The sequence below is a fragment of the Panthera leo genome, chromosome E2 (assembly GCF_018350215.1).
Source record: "Panthera leo isolate Ple1 chromosome E2, P.leo_Ple1_pat1.1, whole genome shotgun sequence".
Lineage (NCBI taxonomy): Eukaryota > Metazoa > Chordata > Mammalia > Carnivora > Felidae > Panthera > Panthera leo.
The window spans coordinates 28034126-28054085 of NC_056693.1; the positions used below are offsets into that span (position 1 = coordinate 28034126).

The 19960-nt window shown below is 38.7% G+C and overlaps 1 protein-coding gene across 7 annotated transcripts in view; it reads left to right on the top strand.

The window, feature by feature from the left end:
* TENT4B (terminal nucleotidyltransferase 4B) overlaps window positions 1-19674 on the top strand; it is a 76979-nt gene extending 57305 nt beyond the window's left edge. For 3 of the 7 annotated variants that reach the window (XM_042918144.1, XM_042918145.1, XM_042918148.1), the window contains 10 exons: window positions 567-613; window positions 2093-2213; window positions 4106-4213; window positions 6785-6913; window positions 7669-7882; window positions 9526-9652; window positions 9750-9853; window positions 9957-10144; window positions 11936-12100; window positions 13547-16262. In XM_042918144.1, coding sequence (XP_042774078.1) covers window positions 567-613; window positions 2093-2213; window positions 4106-4213; window positions 6785-6913; window positions 7669-7882; window positions 9526-9652; window positions 9750-9853; window positions 9957-10144; window positions 11936-12100; window positions 13547-13723 — 1380 coding nt within the window. In that variant the 3' untranslated portion in view covers window positions 13724-16262. Of the gene's footprint in view, window positions 1-566; window positions 614-2092; window positions 2214-4105; window positions 4214-6784; window positions 6914-7668; window positions 7883-9525; window positions 9653-9749; window positions 9854-9956; window positions 10145-11935; window positions 12101-13546; window positions 16263-19264 lie in introns of those variants that run through there. The other 4 variants (XM_042918150.1, XM_042918146.1, XM_042918151.1 and 1 more) reach the window with 4 other exon arrangements.
* The last annotated feature ends 286 nt before the right edge of the window (window positions 19675-19960 follow it).

Below are 19960 nucleotides of genomic sequence, written 5' to 3' on the forward strand. Positions count from 1 at the left end.
AACATGTAGCTGTGATTAGGTTCCTGGGTGCGTCTCACCTCAGAGGCTGAGCTTTTGCACCATTCATCCTTTATTGCAATTACTCGCCTACACTGAATCTTCCACTCTTCTCCACGGTTGGGTTAGGATGTGTCTAGTTTTATGCCACAGCTTCTTGTTGGGATGACACTGCCTGGTGCTCTGCATGGAGCTGGCCTGCAGCTGAAGTAGTCTGACCCTAACTCAGTAACCCATGACAAGAGTCCTGCTTAGGGAATCAAAATTAAGGATTTGTCGAACATGTCTCTAGATTACAAGGGAGCATGAGTAACTTGAATATTACTTTTGAGAGTTTTCTGTTTCAGTCTGTACGTTTGTTCTTTTAACCTTATAAATTTAAACTATATTCCTAATGTCTGCCTATGAGATACAGTATTCCTGCTTCATGAAAGCATGGTGTTATTAAAAAGTGCCCTTGTAGTACCAAAAAATACCAATAGAGGGGAGCAAAAAACCAACCTTTCTCTAAAGCATGGTGGCTTTTCATCTGATAAATACCTTAATATAATAATTTTTTTCTATTTCAGGTCCAGATATTTGGAAGTTTTAAAACTGGCCTGTATTTACCTACTAGGTTAGTACATTTATGAAGCTTTCAGGATATTGTGCCCTTTTCTAGAATGTGTTCATTTTGGCTGTTGAATGTAGGCGAGTAGGAACAAAACAGATTTACAGAATGAAAATTCATTTTATCTGTATTTTATTTGAATTACCTTGGGGGTAGAACATCACTTCAGATGATCTTCTCAAACTGATATCTGTATCCTGTCAGATGTAAAGGGAACATGTAGCAAATGGAATCAGTTAACAATGAACTACCCTGCCTGTTCACTTCTGTAACGTAACCCACTAACACAGAGGTTGATGTAATATTCTGGCAAAACACCCGATTATACTGTAAAGCCGCATTTACTCTGGAATGGCCGGTCTGTCATTTCTTATTGCGAACTCCTACTATTAGATTTGTTCCCACATCCTGACCCAGAGCTTCTCTGAGGAAGGTCCCTTATTAATTTTAGTCTTCTTCAATCACGGCAGTCATGGCCCTGAAGTCTGGGGCAGGGCAGGACCTTTTGGGGATGATAAGGCTTCCCCAAAGTGTAAATACCTGTTTTCTACAAACTGAAATTTCATCATGTATTTGTTTTTGCTTTTGTTGTGGTAAGAACGCTTAATGTAAGATTTAACCTCCTAACAAAATTTTGAGTGTGCAGTACAGTATGATTTTAACTATAGGCATCCATCATGATTTTTTATTTGAGCTTGATTTGATCTACTTTACCCAAATTAAAAACAAAAAATGTGTTGATGTGGATGGATCCTCGCAATTTCTATTCTGCCCATTGCTGTCGTAGGCCTACAGAGGCCATAAAGTATTCAACTTTGAGTTCATGAATATTTTTCCTTATTTAGATTCTGACTTTCAGCAAAACCCTGTGTCACTCTAAAAAATTTAATTGAATTTTATGAATAGGCAGTATATTCACATAGTTCATATTGAAAAGGGCACAAAAAATTACAATGAAAAGTGTGGATCCCACCTCTGTCCCCTGCTCCTTGGTACCAGTTTCTTGCACATCCTTCCAGGAACATTTTGTACCTAGAAAAGGAAATGTGTGTATGTTTTCTTCCTTTTTTTACACAGATGGTAGCATCCTAGATAAACCATTTGCAACTTGCTTTTTACACTTAATAATCTAAATCAGAGTTAATTAGTTAATCTCATCCATGTAAGAACGTCTTAAGTTTTTTAGTCCCAGAAACCTTTATGAACAGGAAACGTTCACTGGTATTTTTTGAGGTTTTAACTTCTTTCAGAATCACCATTTCTTGAGGCCTGGCTTTTGTGAAACAACTAGGAGGAGGAGGTTGTTAAAGTCCCCACCCTCCACTTCTGCTCTAAAAAACTACGAACAACACATTTAGTCTTCATTGGGCAGTGTGAGAAATAGGTTTTAATTGCACTTTGAAGTCTGTAAGTAAGCCCGAATGCAAGTGAAAACAGGTACAGTTTCTTCTTCAAACAACTTTCGTGTGTGTGTTCTGTGTCCAGTGACATTGATCTTGTGGTATTTGGGAAGTGGGAGAACCTTCCCCTCTGGACCCTGGAAGAAGCTCTCCGGAAACATAAAGTTGCAGATGAGGATTCGGTCAAAGTTCTAGACAAAGCAACTGTAAGTTCTTCTAGCATTTCATCTTAAAATCTCTAGTTACTTATGCATGAAGCTTACAAAATTAAAATTTAGTTTTGGAGAGCATAGTTGGATTCTCAGTGAATGATTCTTTGGTTTCATTAATGATCACACTACCTTGTGTGAAACAGATGAAGTCGTTGTGGTTATATATTTCTTTAAAATATAGTACTCCATTTTATCATACATAATACTGTAGAGTTTTTAAATATAAGTGTATTTATATTTATTTATTTTTTTTTTAAGTTTTTTTTTTAACGTTTATTTTTGAGACAGAGAGAGACAGAGCATGAACGGGAGAGGGTCAGAGAGAGGGAGACACAGAATCGGAAACAGGCTCCAGGCTCTGAGCTGTCAGCACAGAGCCCGACGCGGGGCTCAAACTCACGGACCGTGAGATCATGACCTGAGCCGAAGTCGGCCGCTTAACCGACTGAGCCACCCAGGCGCCCCTAAGTGTATTTATATTTAAGAAGTGTAAATAAAAATTTGGATATCTATTTAACAGTTTATAGTCACACAGAGGATGTTGCTGTCCTCTCTTACTTTGTGTCCTTAAAAAATTCTTCATACAGCTGACCCTTGAACAACATGGGGGTTAGGGGACCCAACTCCCCACACTGGTAAAAATCCACATGTAACTTTGGACCCTCCAAAAATTTAACCGCTAAGAGCTTTCTGTTGACTGGATTACTGATAACATAAATAGTTGATTAGCACATATTTTGTATGTTATACATATCATATACTACTATATTCTTACAATAAAGTAAGCTAGAGGAAAGAAAATGTTAAGAAAATCATAAGGAAAATACAGTACAGTATTGTGTAAAATTGTGTAAAAGAGGAGCCATGCAGTTTAAACCTGTGTTGTTCAAGGGTCAGCTGTAATTGAAATTTTGTAGATGAAGCAACTCGATATTTTAACTCTTATCTTAGAATGGCCATTAAAAAACTTTCATAGATGCTCATTATGGAAATAAATTTATCTATTTTAGAAGTTCGGAGTTTCGTATATTAAGTTTTCTTAGAACAAAACAGCTTATAAAAAGCTATTAATTTGAAAACCCAGTTCTGTACATAGAGTTTGCTGACCTGAGTTTTCTAATACACAGTGCAAATAGAGCCTTTTTTTAAATAAAATTAAAAAAAAAGTTTATTTATTTATTTTGGTGGAGGGGGGAGGGGCAGAGAGAGAAGGAGAGAAACAGAATCCCAAGCAGGCTCCAAGCTTAGCATGGAGCCCAACATGTGGCTTGATCCCACCACCGCAAGACATGGCCTGAGCCGAAATCAAGAGTTGAAAGCTTAACTGACTGAGCCACCCAGGTGCCCCAAGCCTTTTTTTTTTTTTTAAGAGAATTTCTAATATCTTCTATAAACCATCCAGTGATTTTTTATTTGAGAATAATTCTCAGGTTTTAACTTCTCTTGGTAGGTTGTTTTATGGGCTGTTTGCAAAACTGACCAATAATACCAATAATTAACAGACTTAAGAGAGCAGATTTCTTATTAGGAACAATTTGCCGATACACCTGACATTAATCATAAGGACCGAGTTGGAAACTGTTGTCCAAAGTACAAAATGTTGAGAAAGGTCCAAAGTACAAAAGGTTGAGAAAGGTTTTTTGTTACCTGATTTCGAAATTCTCAACCAATAGAAATGATAATATACATTGTATGAGGCTCCGTGCTAAATATGTGAAGTATCTAGAAGACCAAGCAGACTGTGTAGTACGTAGTAATCAGAACACTCAAGAGTTTTTCTGTCCTTATAAGGAAGTCAAGACCTCAAGTCTGGTAACCTTTCCCATCCCCTGGTGTGTTATTTAACTTGGTCCACATATTTTAATTTTGCCTTTCTTCTCTTTTAGGTACCTATTATTAAATTGACAGATTCTTTTACTGAAGTGAAAGTTGATATCAGCTTTAATGTACAGAATGGCGTGCGAGCAGCTGACCTCATCAAAGACTTTACCAAGGTCAGAGAATGCATAGTGTTTACGCAGTGAAACTACTAGGAGTGGAGTTTTGCTTTGTGATTCTGTCGTGGTGTCCTGATATGCATTGCTAAACTATACTTATGTGTATTGCTGACAATTGCCTCTTTTCTGTGGGATGGTTTTACTTTCCTTGAATCTGCTTGTAATAATCAGTAATTTATAACGTGACTTAAGGTTAAGGGTTGGGAAAGCGTTTTGAAGAACTTCTCTGCTCTAGATCCTTCCTTTTAGGGAGACAAGGGCTGAAATCGTGCCAAACGGTTGATTCTTGTCATCTGCTTTAATCTCTTAAGAGTTTAGGTGAAGCACCTCCGTAGGCCCCCAAATCACCTGTAAGGTAGTTCCTGCAGGTTTCCTGGCTTTGTCTTGAAGTGATAGAATGTCTGTTTTCATTGGTTCTGTCAAGATGGGGTAGAATTTGTCAACATCTTCAAAGCATTCATGTGCTTAGACGTATCAGCCTTTTTCTCATTAAGCTAAAAATGTTAACTGCTTTGGTTTATGTAGAATGTCTTTTCTGTCCGTTCACAATACTTTTATCAACTCTACAGATTCACCTTTTTCTCCTCATGTAAGAAATAAATTTAACTACTTTGTCATGTTGTAAACATTATATTCTCATGTAAATGTGCAGAGTATAGAAAAGCAGAAAAAGAAAAATACTGTCCATAATCCCACTCTTTTTGGAGGTGTTGGGTGTATGTAAATTTTCTTTTTCCCAGAAAGGAAACCTTTTTAAAATTGAGAATAATGTGCATGATAGAAAATTTACCACTATCAAAGGAAAACGAAAAGCAAGTCACTTTATACCTTATATGCTTAGATCGGTTTCATGGGATTTGCCATCATCAACCTTCTTTTTTTTTTTTTTAATTTTTTAAAAAACATTAAAAATGTTTATTTAAGAGAGAGAGCAAGAGGGAGTACGCGTGCTATTGGGGGAGGGGCAGAGAGAGAGGGAGACACAGAGTCTGAACCAGGCTCCAGGCTCCAAGCTGTCAGCACAGAGCCTGACATGGGGCTCGAACTCACAAACTGTGAGATCATGACCTGAGCCGAAGTCAGACACTTAACTGACTGAGCCACCCAGGCACCCCAGTCATCCTCTTTTTTGCTTGTTTATCCTCTTGAAATTTTTAGCAAAAGGAATAGCATGCTGTGTACACATTGTCTTATACTTAATGTATCAGCACAGAGAGGTTTCCTTCATTCTTTTCCTTGACGACACAATAGTCTTTTGTCAGCACATGTCATGCTTTGTGTAGCATTCCTCTAGTGATGTTTCTAGGGTTTTTTGCTATTGTAGAAAGTGCTTGAACATCCTTCCATACCTGCCATCTTTCTTTACACTTGTAAAATGTTTGTAGGAAGATTCTGGAAGTGGAATTTCACAGTCAAAGGATACATGCAGATCAAATTCTGTTGGAAATGTGCCTGATTGTTCTTTAAAGAGACTATTTATAACTTCAACCATAACGTTTAAAAATGATTATTTCTCGGGGCGCCTGGGTGGCTCAGTCGGTTAAGCGGCCGACTTCGGCTCAGGTCACGATCTCGCAGTCTGTGAGTTCGAGCCCCGCATCGGGCTCTGTGCTGATGGCTCAGAGCCTGGAGCCTGTTTCAGATTCTGTGTCTCCCTCTCTCTGACCCTCCCCCGTTCATGCTCTGTCTCTCTCTGTCTCAAAAATAAATAAACGTAAAAAAAATTAAAAAAAAAAATGATTATTTCTCCATAGATTTGTAGTTATTTCTCATGCTTGCCGACTTTGACATGATTTGCAAAAGTAGAGACTTTTTTCTTTTGGAAGCAGTACCAGTATGTGTTCAGAGTGTCGAGAACAAACTACAAGTCACTAGTAATTCTACCACTCCTCGGTAATGGCTGTTAAGACTTCTTTCTAGATGTTTGGGCCTGCTGTATTCCCCTCAGCGTCCTTAGCTAGGGCCTGGCTGGTGGAGAGCACTTAATGAGTATGTGCATGAGCGAAGGATGGACTCCCACTCTTCATGTTTGCCAGCTCAGGTGTCCTCACCATCTCTGTAAAGCGTGGTCACCTGCCCACATGGAAGGCGGCAGGCAGGACCCTGAGTGCCCCTGCTCCTGGGCTGTGCACCGTCCTCTGAAGGACCCTGGTCTGTTTGGTGGAGGGCCACCTAAGAAAAGTGATTCTTTAAAATCCCACTGATGTAGTACTTTACAAGTTGAGAATTGTTGTGTACTGTTGGTGTTAACCTGTTTACAAGTGAATTATCATATGGTAATGGCCATAGATCAGTGTCATCAAATATATATTGCTAGTGTTTCTGTCCCATAGTGAGTGCTTGGATGCCATTATTTACATCTACATGTTTTAGATCCTTCGTTGTGAGGAGAAAATCCTTAATTATTTATAGCTTACTTTTTTATGGCTTGCTCTTAAAATAGAAAATTAAGTGTGTTGGATATCTCCACTAAAGTCTGTTAATATAAGGACCCAGTTTATGCTCCTGTTGATGCTTAGCACGATTACTGATGTAGGAATTCACTGAAAATACACTTTTCTTTTTCAGAAATATCCTGTATTACCGTACTTGGTTTTAGTATTGAAACAATTCTTATTACAGAGGGACCTTAATGAAGTATTTACAGGTGGAATTGGTTCTTATAGTCTCTTTTTAATGGCAGTCAGTTTCCTTCAGGTAAGTTGTATGATTATATATCATGCCTCGTGTACACTAAAATAAAATTAATCCATCAGGAAATCATTTTGGAAAAAAATTTAAATCAAGCTCTAATTGGAATGCTTCCCTTAATTACTTATATGACTTTTCACTTTAAAGTGGGACTCTTTATAATTTTATAAATAACTATTTTTAAATCTCAGGAAATAATTTTTGGTTTGTTTTTAACCCCATATGTTCTAGTGGTTTTAAGAATTTTCACTGAAATTTTAACATGCATAGGTATGGCGTGCTTTTTGTAAGTGTAAGTGGTAGTATAAATGTCAAAAATAGTATCTTCTAAGCAACAAATCTTGGAATTTTAGCTGGAATGGAGATCTGCTATCTGGGTGGAGTGATTTAGAAGTCTTAATGTTGTCTGTGAATGTGTTCATGAGCCGCAGTGCTGTCAACGGCCCGACTCCGCTCATGAGTCAGAATGATTCCCTGACGTTTTGGGCCAAGCCAGCCCTGTTAGCATCCTAGGGCAGCTGTGAAATTCAGCCTTGAATTTTGTAAATAAATTGTCCCCCACCAGTTCTGTACCAGTGGGGCTTTACTGTTGTCTGAAGCAGTACAGCCTGCCGTTACTCCAGTTCCCTGTTGGCTGCTAGCCTAACCAGAATTCTAATAGTATTGTTTTATAGAAGTGAGGTTGTCTCTTATTTTACCCACCTTGATAATTGAGAGAAAATCCAATATAATTTCTTTTTTTTTTTTTTTCCTGGTTTTAGTTACATCCCAGGGAAGATGCTTGCATCCCCAATACAAACTATGGTGTTCTTTTAATAGAATTTTTTGAATTATATGGACGACACTTCAATTATTTAAAGACTGGCATCCGGATAAAGGATGGTGGTTCGTATGTGGCCAAAGATGAAGTACAGAAAAATATGCTTGATGGCTACAGGCCATCGATGCTTTATATTGAAGATCCTTTACAACCAGGTATTGAAATTAGGTAAATTTGTGGGCATTCAAAGAAAGGGCATTGCCACTGTTGTACTTTAAACTCTTTTTAGAAGAGGGGCACCTGGCTGGCTTAGTAGGTGGAGCGTATGACTTGATCTTGGGGTCAGGAGTTCGAGCCCCATGTTGGGTGTAGGGATTACTTAAATAAATAAATAAATATTTTTTAAAAGCCCCACAACTCACTCTCTCTCTCTCTCTCTCTCTCTCTCTTTCTTTATAGGTTTTTTTTTTTTTTAAACATTTATTACATTTATTCATTTTTGAGAGACAGAGACAGAGTGCAAACGGGGGAGGGGCAGAGAGAGAGAGGGGGACAGAATCCAAAGCAGCCTCCGGGCTCCAAGGCTGTCAGCACAGAGCCTGATGTGGGGCTTGAACTCACAAGCCGTGAGATCATGACCTGAGCTAAAGTCGGGTGCTTAACCGACTGAGCCACCCAGGCGCCCCTCCACAACTCTCTTTAGGTGAAAATAAAAGATTAACTTCTAATTGTACTCATTATTTTTCCTCAAAATATCTTGCAAGAAAACATGAAAACACAACACACACGCCAGAAAAACACGCTGCATACTCCCAGTGAGCTGGGAGTAGAGGCCATTTGGCCCTGAGAGGCAAAGGAGTATAGATACTAGCTGTTGGTTTGGGTGGCTTGTGCGCGTCTCCAGTTTGCAGGCCTTTTTCTTCTTTGTCGTGACCTTGTTGACCCTGATTTTAGCCCATTATCAGTCAGGGCTTTGAGCGAGGTTCCTGAAACCCTAAGAGGCCATAAACATGGTAATACCGCTCAGAAATGATGAGCAGAAGGGTTCAAAGAGACTGTTTTCCTTTTGAGCCCCTTCTTTCCTCTTTTAATTTTGCACAGTCTCCCTGTGCCTTTTCCAGCTTCATGGTGGCTTGAAAGGGAACAGCAGATTCCTTCCTTGCTGTCATGGGGTTGTGTTTGTTTGCTTGTATCCTAGTTTTTCTGGGCAGTATTTTTTCTTGCTATCATTGTAGGATATTTAGATTCTGTATTACCAGACTTCAGTGGAGATGCTTTTAGTCGTTTGCTTCACTGTGTTAACTTTGAAAATGATTAAGGAAAGGGAGTTAAGAGAGTAGTCATCTAGGGGCCCTTCTCTGGCTTATTGTGCCATATTATAAACCTTAATAGTTCTGTGTGTTCATTCATGGAGGAAATGTTTATCAGGAAGCTTCTCTACGTAAAGGGCACAAAGATTTTCAGCAAGATGCTCCTTGCTTCAGGAGCTTATAATTTAGTGCTGGAGATATTTAGATAGCTAATAGAAACAAAAGACAGGGATGTCTCATTTAGCTTGGTTTCACTCTTAGGAGAGAGCAGGCAGTTAACTCCTTTGTTTGCATGACTGTATGTGAGATAGTCCCTGTGGGGCCAGAATACATTGAGGCAATTTATATGCCATAATGTACTTACTGCAGGATACACACATTGAGAGCCTGGGGAGTTGTGGGGATGGCCACCCGCCCTGCCCAGATTCTTTGTGCAACTGTATAAGGAAAGCAATTGCCTTTGCTCTTCTGGAAGAGGGCCTGTGCACATTTAGTTCTTATTAAGCACTGGTCACGCTTACTATCTTCTATATATGTTTCTTTTAAAGGTAATGATGTTGGAAGGAGTTCATATGGGGCCATGCAAGTGAAACAGGCCTTTGATTATGCCTATGTTGTTTTGAGTCATGCTGTATCACCAATAGCGAAATACTATCCCAACAATGAAACGGAGAGGTAAAGGCTTAACTAAAGACAGCCCTTTGGGTCAAAATTGGTTGTGGCTTCATATCTCCGAATTAACGTACTCTCTTTTTTCTTTAAACGCATGCAGCATATTAGGTAGAATAATTAGAGTAACGGACGAAGTTGCCACGTACAGAGATTGGATATCAAAACAGTGGGGCTTGCAGAATAGGCCTGAGCCTTCATGCAATGGTAAGAGTTTTTCATTGATTGATTGACCGAGCATTAGTGGCTCTTCTGTGTTGTGTGTGTTTAATGGGAAGAAACGTTTTCCAATCTTTTGCCACTCTTTCAGGAAATGGTGTTACCTTGATAGTAGATACTCAGCAGTTAGATAAATGTAATAATAATCTATCTGAAGAAAATGAAGCCCTTGGAAAATGTAGAAGTAAAACTTCGGAATCTCTTAGTAAACACTCTTCAAACTCTTCATCAGGTCCAGTGTCTTCCTCTTCTGCCACACAGTCCAGCTCTAGTGATGTCGTAAGTATGAGGACGTGGCTTTTCTGAACCTATGCTTAGGAGTTCTGTTGGGGGGATAGCTGTCTAGAGGGCTAAACTTAATTCCTTTTCTTATTTATTACTGGGAAATTTTAATAACTTTATTGATTGTACATGTCCCCAACATTGGATTAAAATTTTGAAGCATACAGCAAAAGTGAGAGAATTTTAGGGAACATCCGTATACATCGCCATTAGACTCTGCCATTAACATGTTACGTACTTATCCCATAGCTAGCCATCCATCCATCCTTCTATCCACTAATTCATCTTATCCTTTGATACATTTCAAAGTAAACTACAAACATCGGTACACTTCCCCTAAAATGCTCTAGTGTGCTCATCACTGACCAGCATTCAGTATTTGGTTCGTTTTTTCTTTTGATACAAAATTGACGTACAAAGAAATCTAAATTGTGCATCAGTGAATGTTAACACTGTGTGCACATGTGTGACCCCAACTATAACAAAGTACAGCCTGTTACCATCATCCCAGAGAGGTCCTTCATGATGCTTTCCAGTCAGTCCCGAATTCCACCCCAGAGGTAACCACTCTTAAGATTTTCTAATACCACAGATTAGTTTGGCCTGTTCCAGAATTTCACATAAGTGGAATCATTATCATGTATACTCCTTTGTGTAGGGCTTCTTCCACTCAGTAATGTTTTTGAACTTCTTGATTGAATTTTTTTAAGTTGAGGTATAATTCACATAACATAAAGTTCACTATTTTAAAATACACAGTTCAGTGGTTTTCAGTATATTCAGTGTTGTGCAGCCATTGCCACTAAGTCCAGTATATTGCCATCGCTCCTGAAAGAAACCCATCAGCCACCTCTAACCATTCCTCCCTCCCCGAATCCCTCGGCAGCCCCACCTCTGCTTTCTGACTCTAACTTACAGTTATACCTACAGTTACTGTTCCTCATCAGGGTTAATTGTGAGTGTGCTTCCTTGAGATATAAAATGGGCTTACCCATTATTTGAATTTTGACTTTATTAAGTCTGTGACATATAGATTAATCTAACTGTGGAAGGGACATCATTTTATGTTGTTGGCGATGACCACGGATCATAATGGAATCATGAATCCTCATATGCACCATCTACCTGCGTGCCTTTTTCCTTCCTAGGGGAGAGTTCTAGAGGACGGAGCTGAGCTAGAGGTCACAGACACAGTGGGGCAGACACAAAGACAGCCTCAAGAGCGAGCTTTAGGGACTATGAGTGTGAAGGTGAAGGGTAGACCTGAGCAGAGAAGTAGCACAGTTGTGTCCCAGGCAGCCCAGAAACAGGTGGGGCTCAGCCCATCGTCTCCGGGAAGTTCTTAACCACGCGGGGTGTTCGGTTGGAGCACTCACTGATTGTTTATCACAGACGCACAGAAATTGAGCCTTTTGAATCAGTCGTTTTGTATTTGGTTGAAGACGTTGAGTCCGGGACCTGGGGCCTTATCTTTGCCGTGCTCTTTGCACTGTACTGTGGTTCATTTCCTATCAGTGGAGGTGCAGATAAACTTGGACCTCTGTGAGCCCCTTCCAGGCTTATTAACAAGGTCAGGTCTAGACAATAGATTTAACAACGAACAGAAATCTTCTGATAAAATAAGCCACTTAAGATGTTTGGAGGGAAATTTGTGGAGACAACTCAAGCGGTTAATTTTGTCAATTTGTCAAGGTGCTTCCCTTAACTCCCAAATGGCTACATTTAGTCTAAAAGATGAATATCCGAATTACTAATACGTCACATAATAACTCATATGACTTATGTTAGGATTCTGATGCGACACCATGCAAAACCCCGAAACAGCTGCTCTGCCGTCCGTCCACTGGGAACCGGGTAGGGTCGCAGGATGTGTCCTTGGAATCATCCCAGGCGGTTGGGAAAATGCAGAGCACCCAGACCAGTAACACCTCCAACAGCACCAACAAATCTCAGGTGTGTGGAATTTGTGTGTTTTTAATTGTTCATATTCAATACAGACTATTTAGAATTTCTCAAGCGTGAATATATATACACATTGTGGATTTGAAGAAAACTCTAGGTTGGAAGAACAAACCTGTTTTGTTCTAAGAGGTTCCAAAGCACAATGCTTCCTGTAACAGGGTGTCCTGAAGATCATTATGAGACGCCACTGTAATGTAAACCTTTGTGGGCATTTAGCGACTGGTCCTCATAAGACGTCCCGGCCACCCCACCTTAGTACAGATTCAGCATTTAAACAATTGCACTGAGTTTTTAAAAGATTCAGTTGTACTTGAAGTAAGCCCACTATAAGCTTTTGCATGACCTCATGGCAATGTTGTGCACATCTGGGAGTAATATATCCTTCTTTTATATTTTCTTTTCTTTATGTTTAATGTTTATTTACCTTTTTGATATTAAAATAATTTTTTAATGTTTATTTATTTTTGAGAGAGAGAGAGAGAAAGAGAGCAAGCAGGGGAGGGGCAGAGAATCAGGGAGACACAGAATCAGAAGCAGGCTCCAGGCTCCGAGCTGTCAGCCTAGAGCCCGACGCGGGGCTCGAACCCATGGACTGCGAGATCATGACCTGAGCTGGAGTCAGACGCCCAACCGACTGAGCCACCCAGGCACCCTCACCTTTTTTATATTTTAATATTCAGTACCTAGTTCCTTGTGTTGAAATGATCAGATAGTGGGTCAGCTGTCGATGAACATCAGCTTTGACTTAGGCCACAGAGAATACTCTATTTTCAGTTTTGTAGTTGTCTAAAATTTTATTAATCATGAGTAAGGAATCAAAATGAGGAAAGAAGCCATTTCATACTGGGCTCTGACCCAAGGCCATCTCACCCTTTCTCAGTACGGTGGAGACCCTGGGGAAGGCCTCTTGGAGTAGAGATGGACTGTTACGTTGGTCACCTCATGTCTGACTCCCAGAATCCACTTTACCTATACAGCCTTGGTCATGTGCACCAAACACACATCCATTTAGAAACAGCAATTAAGTGACAGGTGATAGCAGGATGTAAGATGACCATGACCTGACCGTGATCAGGGGGCCGTGATGACCCCTGACCTGGCAGCACACCTTTGTGTCTAAGAGCTTCTTCGGTAATGCTGTTTATTATGTGGTATATTGATGGATAGGTTCCTTGAGAAAAGTTTCACATTCCATGTACTCTGAAGAGGGAAGAGGGCAAGGCAAAGAAGGCAATGGTCTGTGTTTTCCAGTGTTTCCATTAAAAAAAAGAAACAAAAGTTTTAGAGCTCAGGAGAGTGAATCCCTGAAGTATCGTTTTTTGCCTGCAGGGTAACTTGGCATATTCCTCATTTGAAAGCTCCCTGAGTCAGGTCTTAGTGAGTGCTCCGCTGAATTCACAATACTGATGTCTCTTTGACCGCTTTCTTTCTCTGCAGCATGGATCAGCAAGGCTCTTTCGTTCTTCCAGCAAAGGCTTCCAAGGTACAACTCAAACAAGCCATGGTTCCTTGATGACAAACAAACAGCATCAAGGCAAATCAAATAATCAGTATTACCATGGCAAAAAGAGGAAACACAAGAGGGATGCTCCCCTCTCAGACCTTTGTAGATAGTCGGCGTTGTGCGATGGACTGTCTTCTGTGTGCAATGGTCTCATGCTCAGGACAGTTGGATAGGGACTCCTGGCGCTCGGGAGCCTTACACTGTTCAGACTTTGATTTAGCAACTGCGTTTTTTCCCAGCTCGCCACGGAATGGATCATGAAGACTGACAACTGCAAAAACAAAAAGCAAGCAAAAAAGGGGGAAAAAAAAAAGGCTGCTCATTTGATAAGTCATATGCTACAACAGGGTCATTTTAAGATTTAAAGCTTGAATGTAAAATAAATATATTTCTCATTGGCTTTATGCAGAGTTATAGGGAATAATATTCAGTGTGGGTAGGGTGATAGGAACAAAAACCAATTTCAGAGGATGGGGTGGGGAAAGAAAACAAAAGTATCTTATAGGAAGTCCAGATTCCAAAGGGGAAAGTGATCTGTGCATGTTTTCTTTTTTTTTTTTTTTTAATATTTTTGCATATATTTACCATTTTATTGTGTGTATATATAGATGACCATATAGGAAATTGATATTTGTAATAGTGGATTTGTTAATACTTTTTACATAACATTACTGTTTAAATTGTAAACAGATTTTTCTCAGGATTAGTTTCAAAAATAATCTGAATTGTCATCTTAACATCCATATATAGGGAAGTGATTAGTTCTATTACTCAATTTGTTTTCCTCAGCATTGAAATGACTTACTCTAGAACCCTTGTGACCTGCTGCAAAAATTTTTCCTCTAAAGAAAAGGTTTATGGTGGCAAATGACGTTTTATTTTGTAAAAAAAAAAGAAAAAAAAAAGAAAAAAAGAAAAGAAAAAAGAAAAAAAAGAAAGAAAGAAAAAAAGAAAAAAACGTACTATGTACTTTTGTGTAAACACTGAAAAGCTCTAGTCATCTCTAAGAATTAACTTGCAACTGTTTTCTATAGTGCTGTCGTCTTGGGCAATGGGCAATTACATGACTTTGTGTTTGTTTCCTTTGCAGTCTTGTTTTGTTTTGTTTTTCTTCCTATTAGGGGAAAAAAAAAAAAAAAAAAGGCCGCCCGCGTCTGGTCCCATTCCTGTTGCGGTGAAACCCCGAGTCCCACAGACTTTGCATGCTGGCTCCCAACCCTGTGTGCAGCGTGTGCTTGGTTCTCTCGTCTCTTCTTCTTTTCTAAATCCATGCTTAACTACTGTGGGAGAGAATAACTGTAAACAGCTTTAATTAAATCATACTTATAAAAAACTATTTTCTTATACTCCACTTTATGCTTTTGGTATTGTTGATCTTTAAAAATTAAATGGTCTTTGATAATGGATCTATTTTGTATTGCCTTATTAAGACCAAATACTTCTTGTCATCCCATTCTTTATCCTCTCCTTCCATGGAATTGTTATCTTTAATTAAAACTTTTTAAAACATTGGCTTGTTTCAATCATACTGTAAATTTTGGTTGTGGTCAGCTTTGAGCGCAAATGAGATGTATAATTCTGTTACCCATCACATGTTGAGTCTGAAACTCGGGAATGTTGAATATAATAGGATGTAAGTGACATTTCTGAAAATGCTCTCTTTCAATGTGAAGGCTCTTGTGTTTAGCATCAGTGTATGTGGCTCTGTTAATTACAGCCATTTGGGAAATGAGATTCTTTTATATATATACATATAAAGTACTATTGGCTTTTAGGAATTTCTTTTATATACATTTATGAAATACTGAAGACCAATCAGACCATTAATGGACACTTAGTGCAACTTTTTATAAAGAAAATAATGCTAAAGTAAGACCAAAACTGATGTTATCACTGAAATTGACAGTTTTCAATATGTTCGTATTTTAATTCACAATGGGAAAATGTGTTCCCCAACTGGAAACTCATGATACTTGTGTAAATCGTGGAAAATTTTAAATGTGATGTTATTTTGACAATGTTTTAAATTTTAGAGTCACATTTTATTCTGATCAGAATTTTTATCAAGATGTTGAGCTTTTGTGTTTTGAAACTAGTTTGTCATAACATATTGTGCTTAATCACAGTATTTATTTTCTAGGACTATTGTGAATGTGTAGACTTATGTTTACTGCTAAGGGAACAATTATTTATAAAATGATATTAAATCCAGTATTAGCTGCCTATTTCAGACACTTAATACTTGCAGAGATCCATTGTTACATTTACCACACTGAAGTTTTGTTTTGTTTTGTTTTGTTTTGTTTTAAGAATCACCCTCATTGTTGAAAGTAAATGTACTCTTAGGGTGCAGATATTAGCGTTCCAATAAGCATGTGATTATATTAAGGTGGTGGTAGCGGGAAGATAATCTTGATTCCATTGGGAATCTTAGGTTTTCGTAAATTTATTGGGAAAATAGTTTTTCCTGTACTGCTGAAGTTTCTTTTTGGTAAACAGTATCTTTCTAAAAGAAAAAGCATGAAGGAGAAATTGAGGTGTGTACATATCCTCAAATGACCAGCATTGTATTCGTGAATACTGTGTATCTTGCAATGAACAGTGTGGAAGCTGTTCATTTTTCAATCTGAAGTAAAATACTTTCAAGAACTTTTAGTTTGCCTGCTCATTTGTTTTGTACATTTCATCTCTGTATTTGACTCCTGTCTTTTTTTCTCTTTTGAGTTTTAATACTTTCTATGAAGATTTTGTGAGTATATCAGAAATGTTTCATTTAAATATTACAGTCCATCCATACTCATGAGTCATAACCTTCCTTTGCTCGTACTTGTAGAGTGGGATTTCACCAATTCTGCCTCACTGTGGTGACATTTCTCGGGGAGTCATGTATGTGTGCCTGGTCGGTGTTGGAGCTCCTTGAAAAGTTCTGATAAACATTTCAGTACTGGTTTTCAGAAGTGTTGATGGGTCATAGACACGTCAGCATAAAACCTGAATGGTTATGTTTTGATGACAAAGGTAAATGCATTTTTTCCTGCAGTTTTGAGGTGTCCGGGAAGGAGCCTGGTTTTTAGCGTCTTTGTCTTGTTTGGAGATGTTGCATGTGGTTTTCAAATCTAGCTTTGCTCTCAGGATCTACTGGTTTTACATACAGTTGCCCTCCAGGCTTCAACAGCCTTTTTTTTTTTTTTTTTTTTTTTTTTTTTTTTTGTCCTATTTTGAGTGTGTTTTACTTTTACTTGCATTTTGAGCCTGTCATTAATACTTGGATTATTTGCTCTGGCTCCAGATATTCCTGGGTAAAGTCTTCACAGGGTAAAAACATGCATGCGAGGGAGAGCGTTACTAATAGTCTTTCTCCTCTGAAGTCTCGTACCTCCATGTGTTTTCTCGTTCCCTCCCCTGTGTCATGGTTAGTGTGAGTTGTGTTTGTCTTAACCTATGGACTCGTGTTTGGGGTTTCCAGAGCTGTAGGCCTGCCAGGAGAGCGGATGGCCACGGTGAGCTGCAGGGCCCTCTTACTGCAATGTGTTCATTGCAAAGACGTCCCCACTGACTAGGATGTAGTTATCAAGGTTGCTCTGTAGAAGTCCCTAGAAATCACCATTATTGGGTATTATTGATAAGTTTTGTTGATTTTTTTTTTGTTCATAGTTACATTTCAATTTTATTTTAATGTGGATGTACAGTTCAAAACTGATCAGTTCCTTTGATTATTACATGCTGTTGATCTCTTAGTGTTTCAGTCACTGACTAGGAATGTTGATAGGAGATTGGTTGCTTCTCAATTAACTTTTCAAGAACTAAGTGGTAACATATAAAAAAAAAGACATTCCTAATTTTCCTGTGATAAATATTGAAATGTTAAATTAATGATTAGAAGAGTTTATTCTTACCCATCAGTTCTTGCTCTCTGAGCTCATTTAACTGACTTCGGTTAGTGGAGAGTAACATTCTCATCAAGTATTTTGTGAGGAAAATATTCCATAAATGGCTCTATTGAACTTAATTGAGTAGGAAGTTATATTTAATAGTTACTCTTTATCCTAATTTTCATCAGTGACCTAATTCATCTAGTGACGTATTTAGAGAATGGTGCAGCATCACAGTGGGAACAAAGATGTGTAAAAGCAGTTCTTGGAAGTGATGTCTGTATCTTGCCTCAGCTTCTGAACCTCAAGACTCTATTTTATCAAAATATTTATGGGCGGAATGAACATTAAAAGAACAAATTTTAATACGCTACTTGATATTTAACATAACTGAGAAACTAGTCCGAGTTGACCGTGGAAGTTACTTGCGTGGCTCGGAAACTTGATGTGACCCAGAAGCCTTGTTCTTTACCGTCTTCTTGTGAGCTGTTTTAACTTTATGCCTTGAGCACCTTTTTTTTTTTTTTTCCATCAAAGATAATGACCTAAATATCTGTATAAATTGAATGTTGACAGAATTAAGCAGAAGAATTGCTTTATATAAACTCTGCGGATGTATTTGACATCCAGAATTAAATATTTACTTAAGGGCAGTTTTTCAGTTAATACACTGCTAATGTTTGTTTTACTCTTAGGCAGGGTTTTGATTTTAAGTATTTGGCCTTTACATTTTCTACTTAAGTGTATGCCCTATTAAGTGTAACCTAGTCCACAGTCTACTAGCCAGAAGGAGGGAACACCGTAGAAGAGACTGAACCAGACAGATGGAGATAGCACATCCCCTTTGGTGGTTATGAACTTGAGGAATCTCCAGGATTTGCTGAGAGAAATGTTAGCCGTATCGCTAAGAACAGACAATAACAGACAGTCTCTTAATTTGTGTATTTTCAGCGAAAGTGTTTGTTGGTATTTTCTTTATTTTTGCATTCTAACATAAGTCTCCGTGATTCTACACGGCCTTGACTCCTGGTCAAAGCAGCAGTTTCCATGTGGCCTGATTACAGGCCAGGTCTCCGCTAAGAAAACAGTCTGGATAAATTTGTTAGGAGTGTTGTTTTACCTTCAAGATGCTGTAATAATGAGAGCTTGTGAAGTCTCACAAGCTGGGCATTACCAGAATCATGTGGTGGGTGGGGAGGGGAGACAGAGGCCTAGGAGAAACTGCCGAAGCCAGTGACTTGGTGAAGCTGTCTCTCATGGATTAGTGACCTGTACCTTCCAAAGAGAATGAAATTATTTATTGGTTATCAGCCAGATTCTTTGAGTTGAAATTTATCTCCCCTTTCAACTTGGGTTCTGTGCAGTTCGTGGCTGTTGCCTAAATCATTTTGTGATTACCTTTTATATTTGGTTGCAGTCTGTCATAACCTGTCTCTTTGTCCCTAAACTGAAATCTCCAAAATGGAAGCTCCTGCTCTGGTTTTTCCATATTTAAATTTTAAGGAGTCACTTTTTAAAAAAGAGTCTCTTGAAAGTCCTATAATCCTAAAATATTCCAAAGACTTATTACAAGAGTATCAAAGTGTTCACTGCACTCACCACTAAAAAGCACTGTCTTATCGCACAGTGTGGTGAAAGTATAGTTTCTGGATATAAAACGTGAAGGGCTATGGAGATAAACATCTTTTAGTGAAATATACATAGATGTATATATTTAGAAGTTTGGCCCGCCAGTGTTTGTTTTTAATAACCTTTTCGTTTATTTCCTCCCTTGATCAGCATTGCCTTCTGTGTTAAGAAATGTGGACTCCTGTGAGGTGCTGGAGGTTTGAGTCATCTTGAAAGCTTTCCACTCTTGTCTAGTTACCGCTGCAGAGGCACTAAGGAATTTACCAGAAAAAGAGATTTGATACAAATGGTTTATGAAATCTCGACATTTCCTGAGGTCATTATCGCTGGGCACCAGTTACCAATACTATGAATTGCACACCTGGAAGCTCGCTTTTTGCTTTTTTTTTTTTTTTTTTTTTTTAAAGCTCACGACGATTTCTTCAAAGACATCAATTGTTTGCCTCGAAAATTTTATAAATTGCATTTCTATGCACATCTGCCCCCAGTGCTTACCATTGGGCTTATTATTCATAATCTGCAATTCAATAAAGGCTTTGTGCTTTCATTTATCTTCAAAACCTCTGGTATGAGCCTTTATGTAAGACTTGAATGGCTATTAAAAAAATTATCTTGTAATTCTAAAGACGGCCCTGTTTAGACCAATGAGAGGTTCTTCTGTACATAGATAGCATTTCTGTGGGCTTCCAGCCTTTGTAATGCCAGTCATGGAGTGGGAGATGCTTTAAGATGCTGTTTTCTCTCCTGCACGGGTCTCCACAGCCACTGCAAGACTGAAGCCAACTCCCCACAGTCTGCTTGCTCCCAAATACCGCCCCATTTGTATCCTTTGCTTTGATGCAAGGG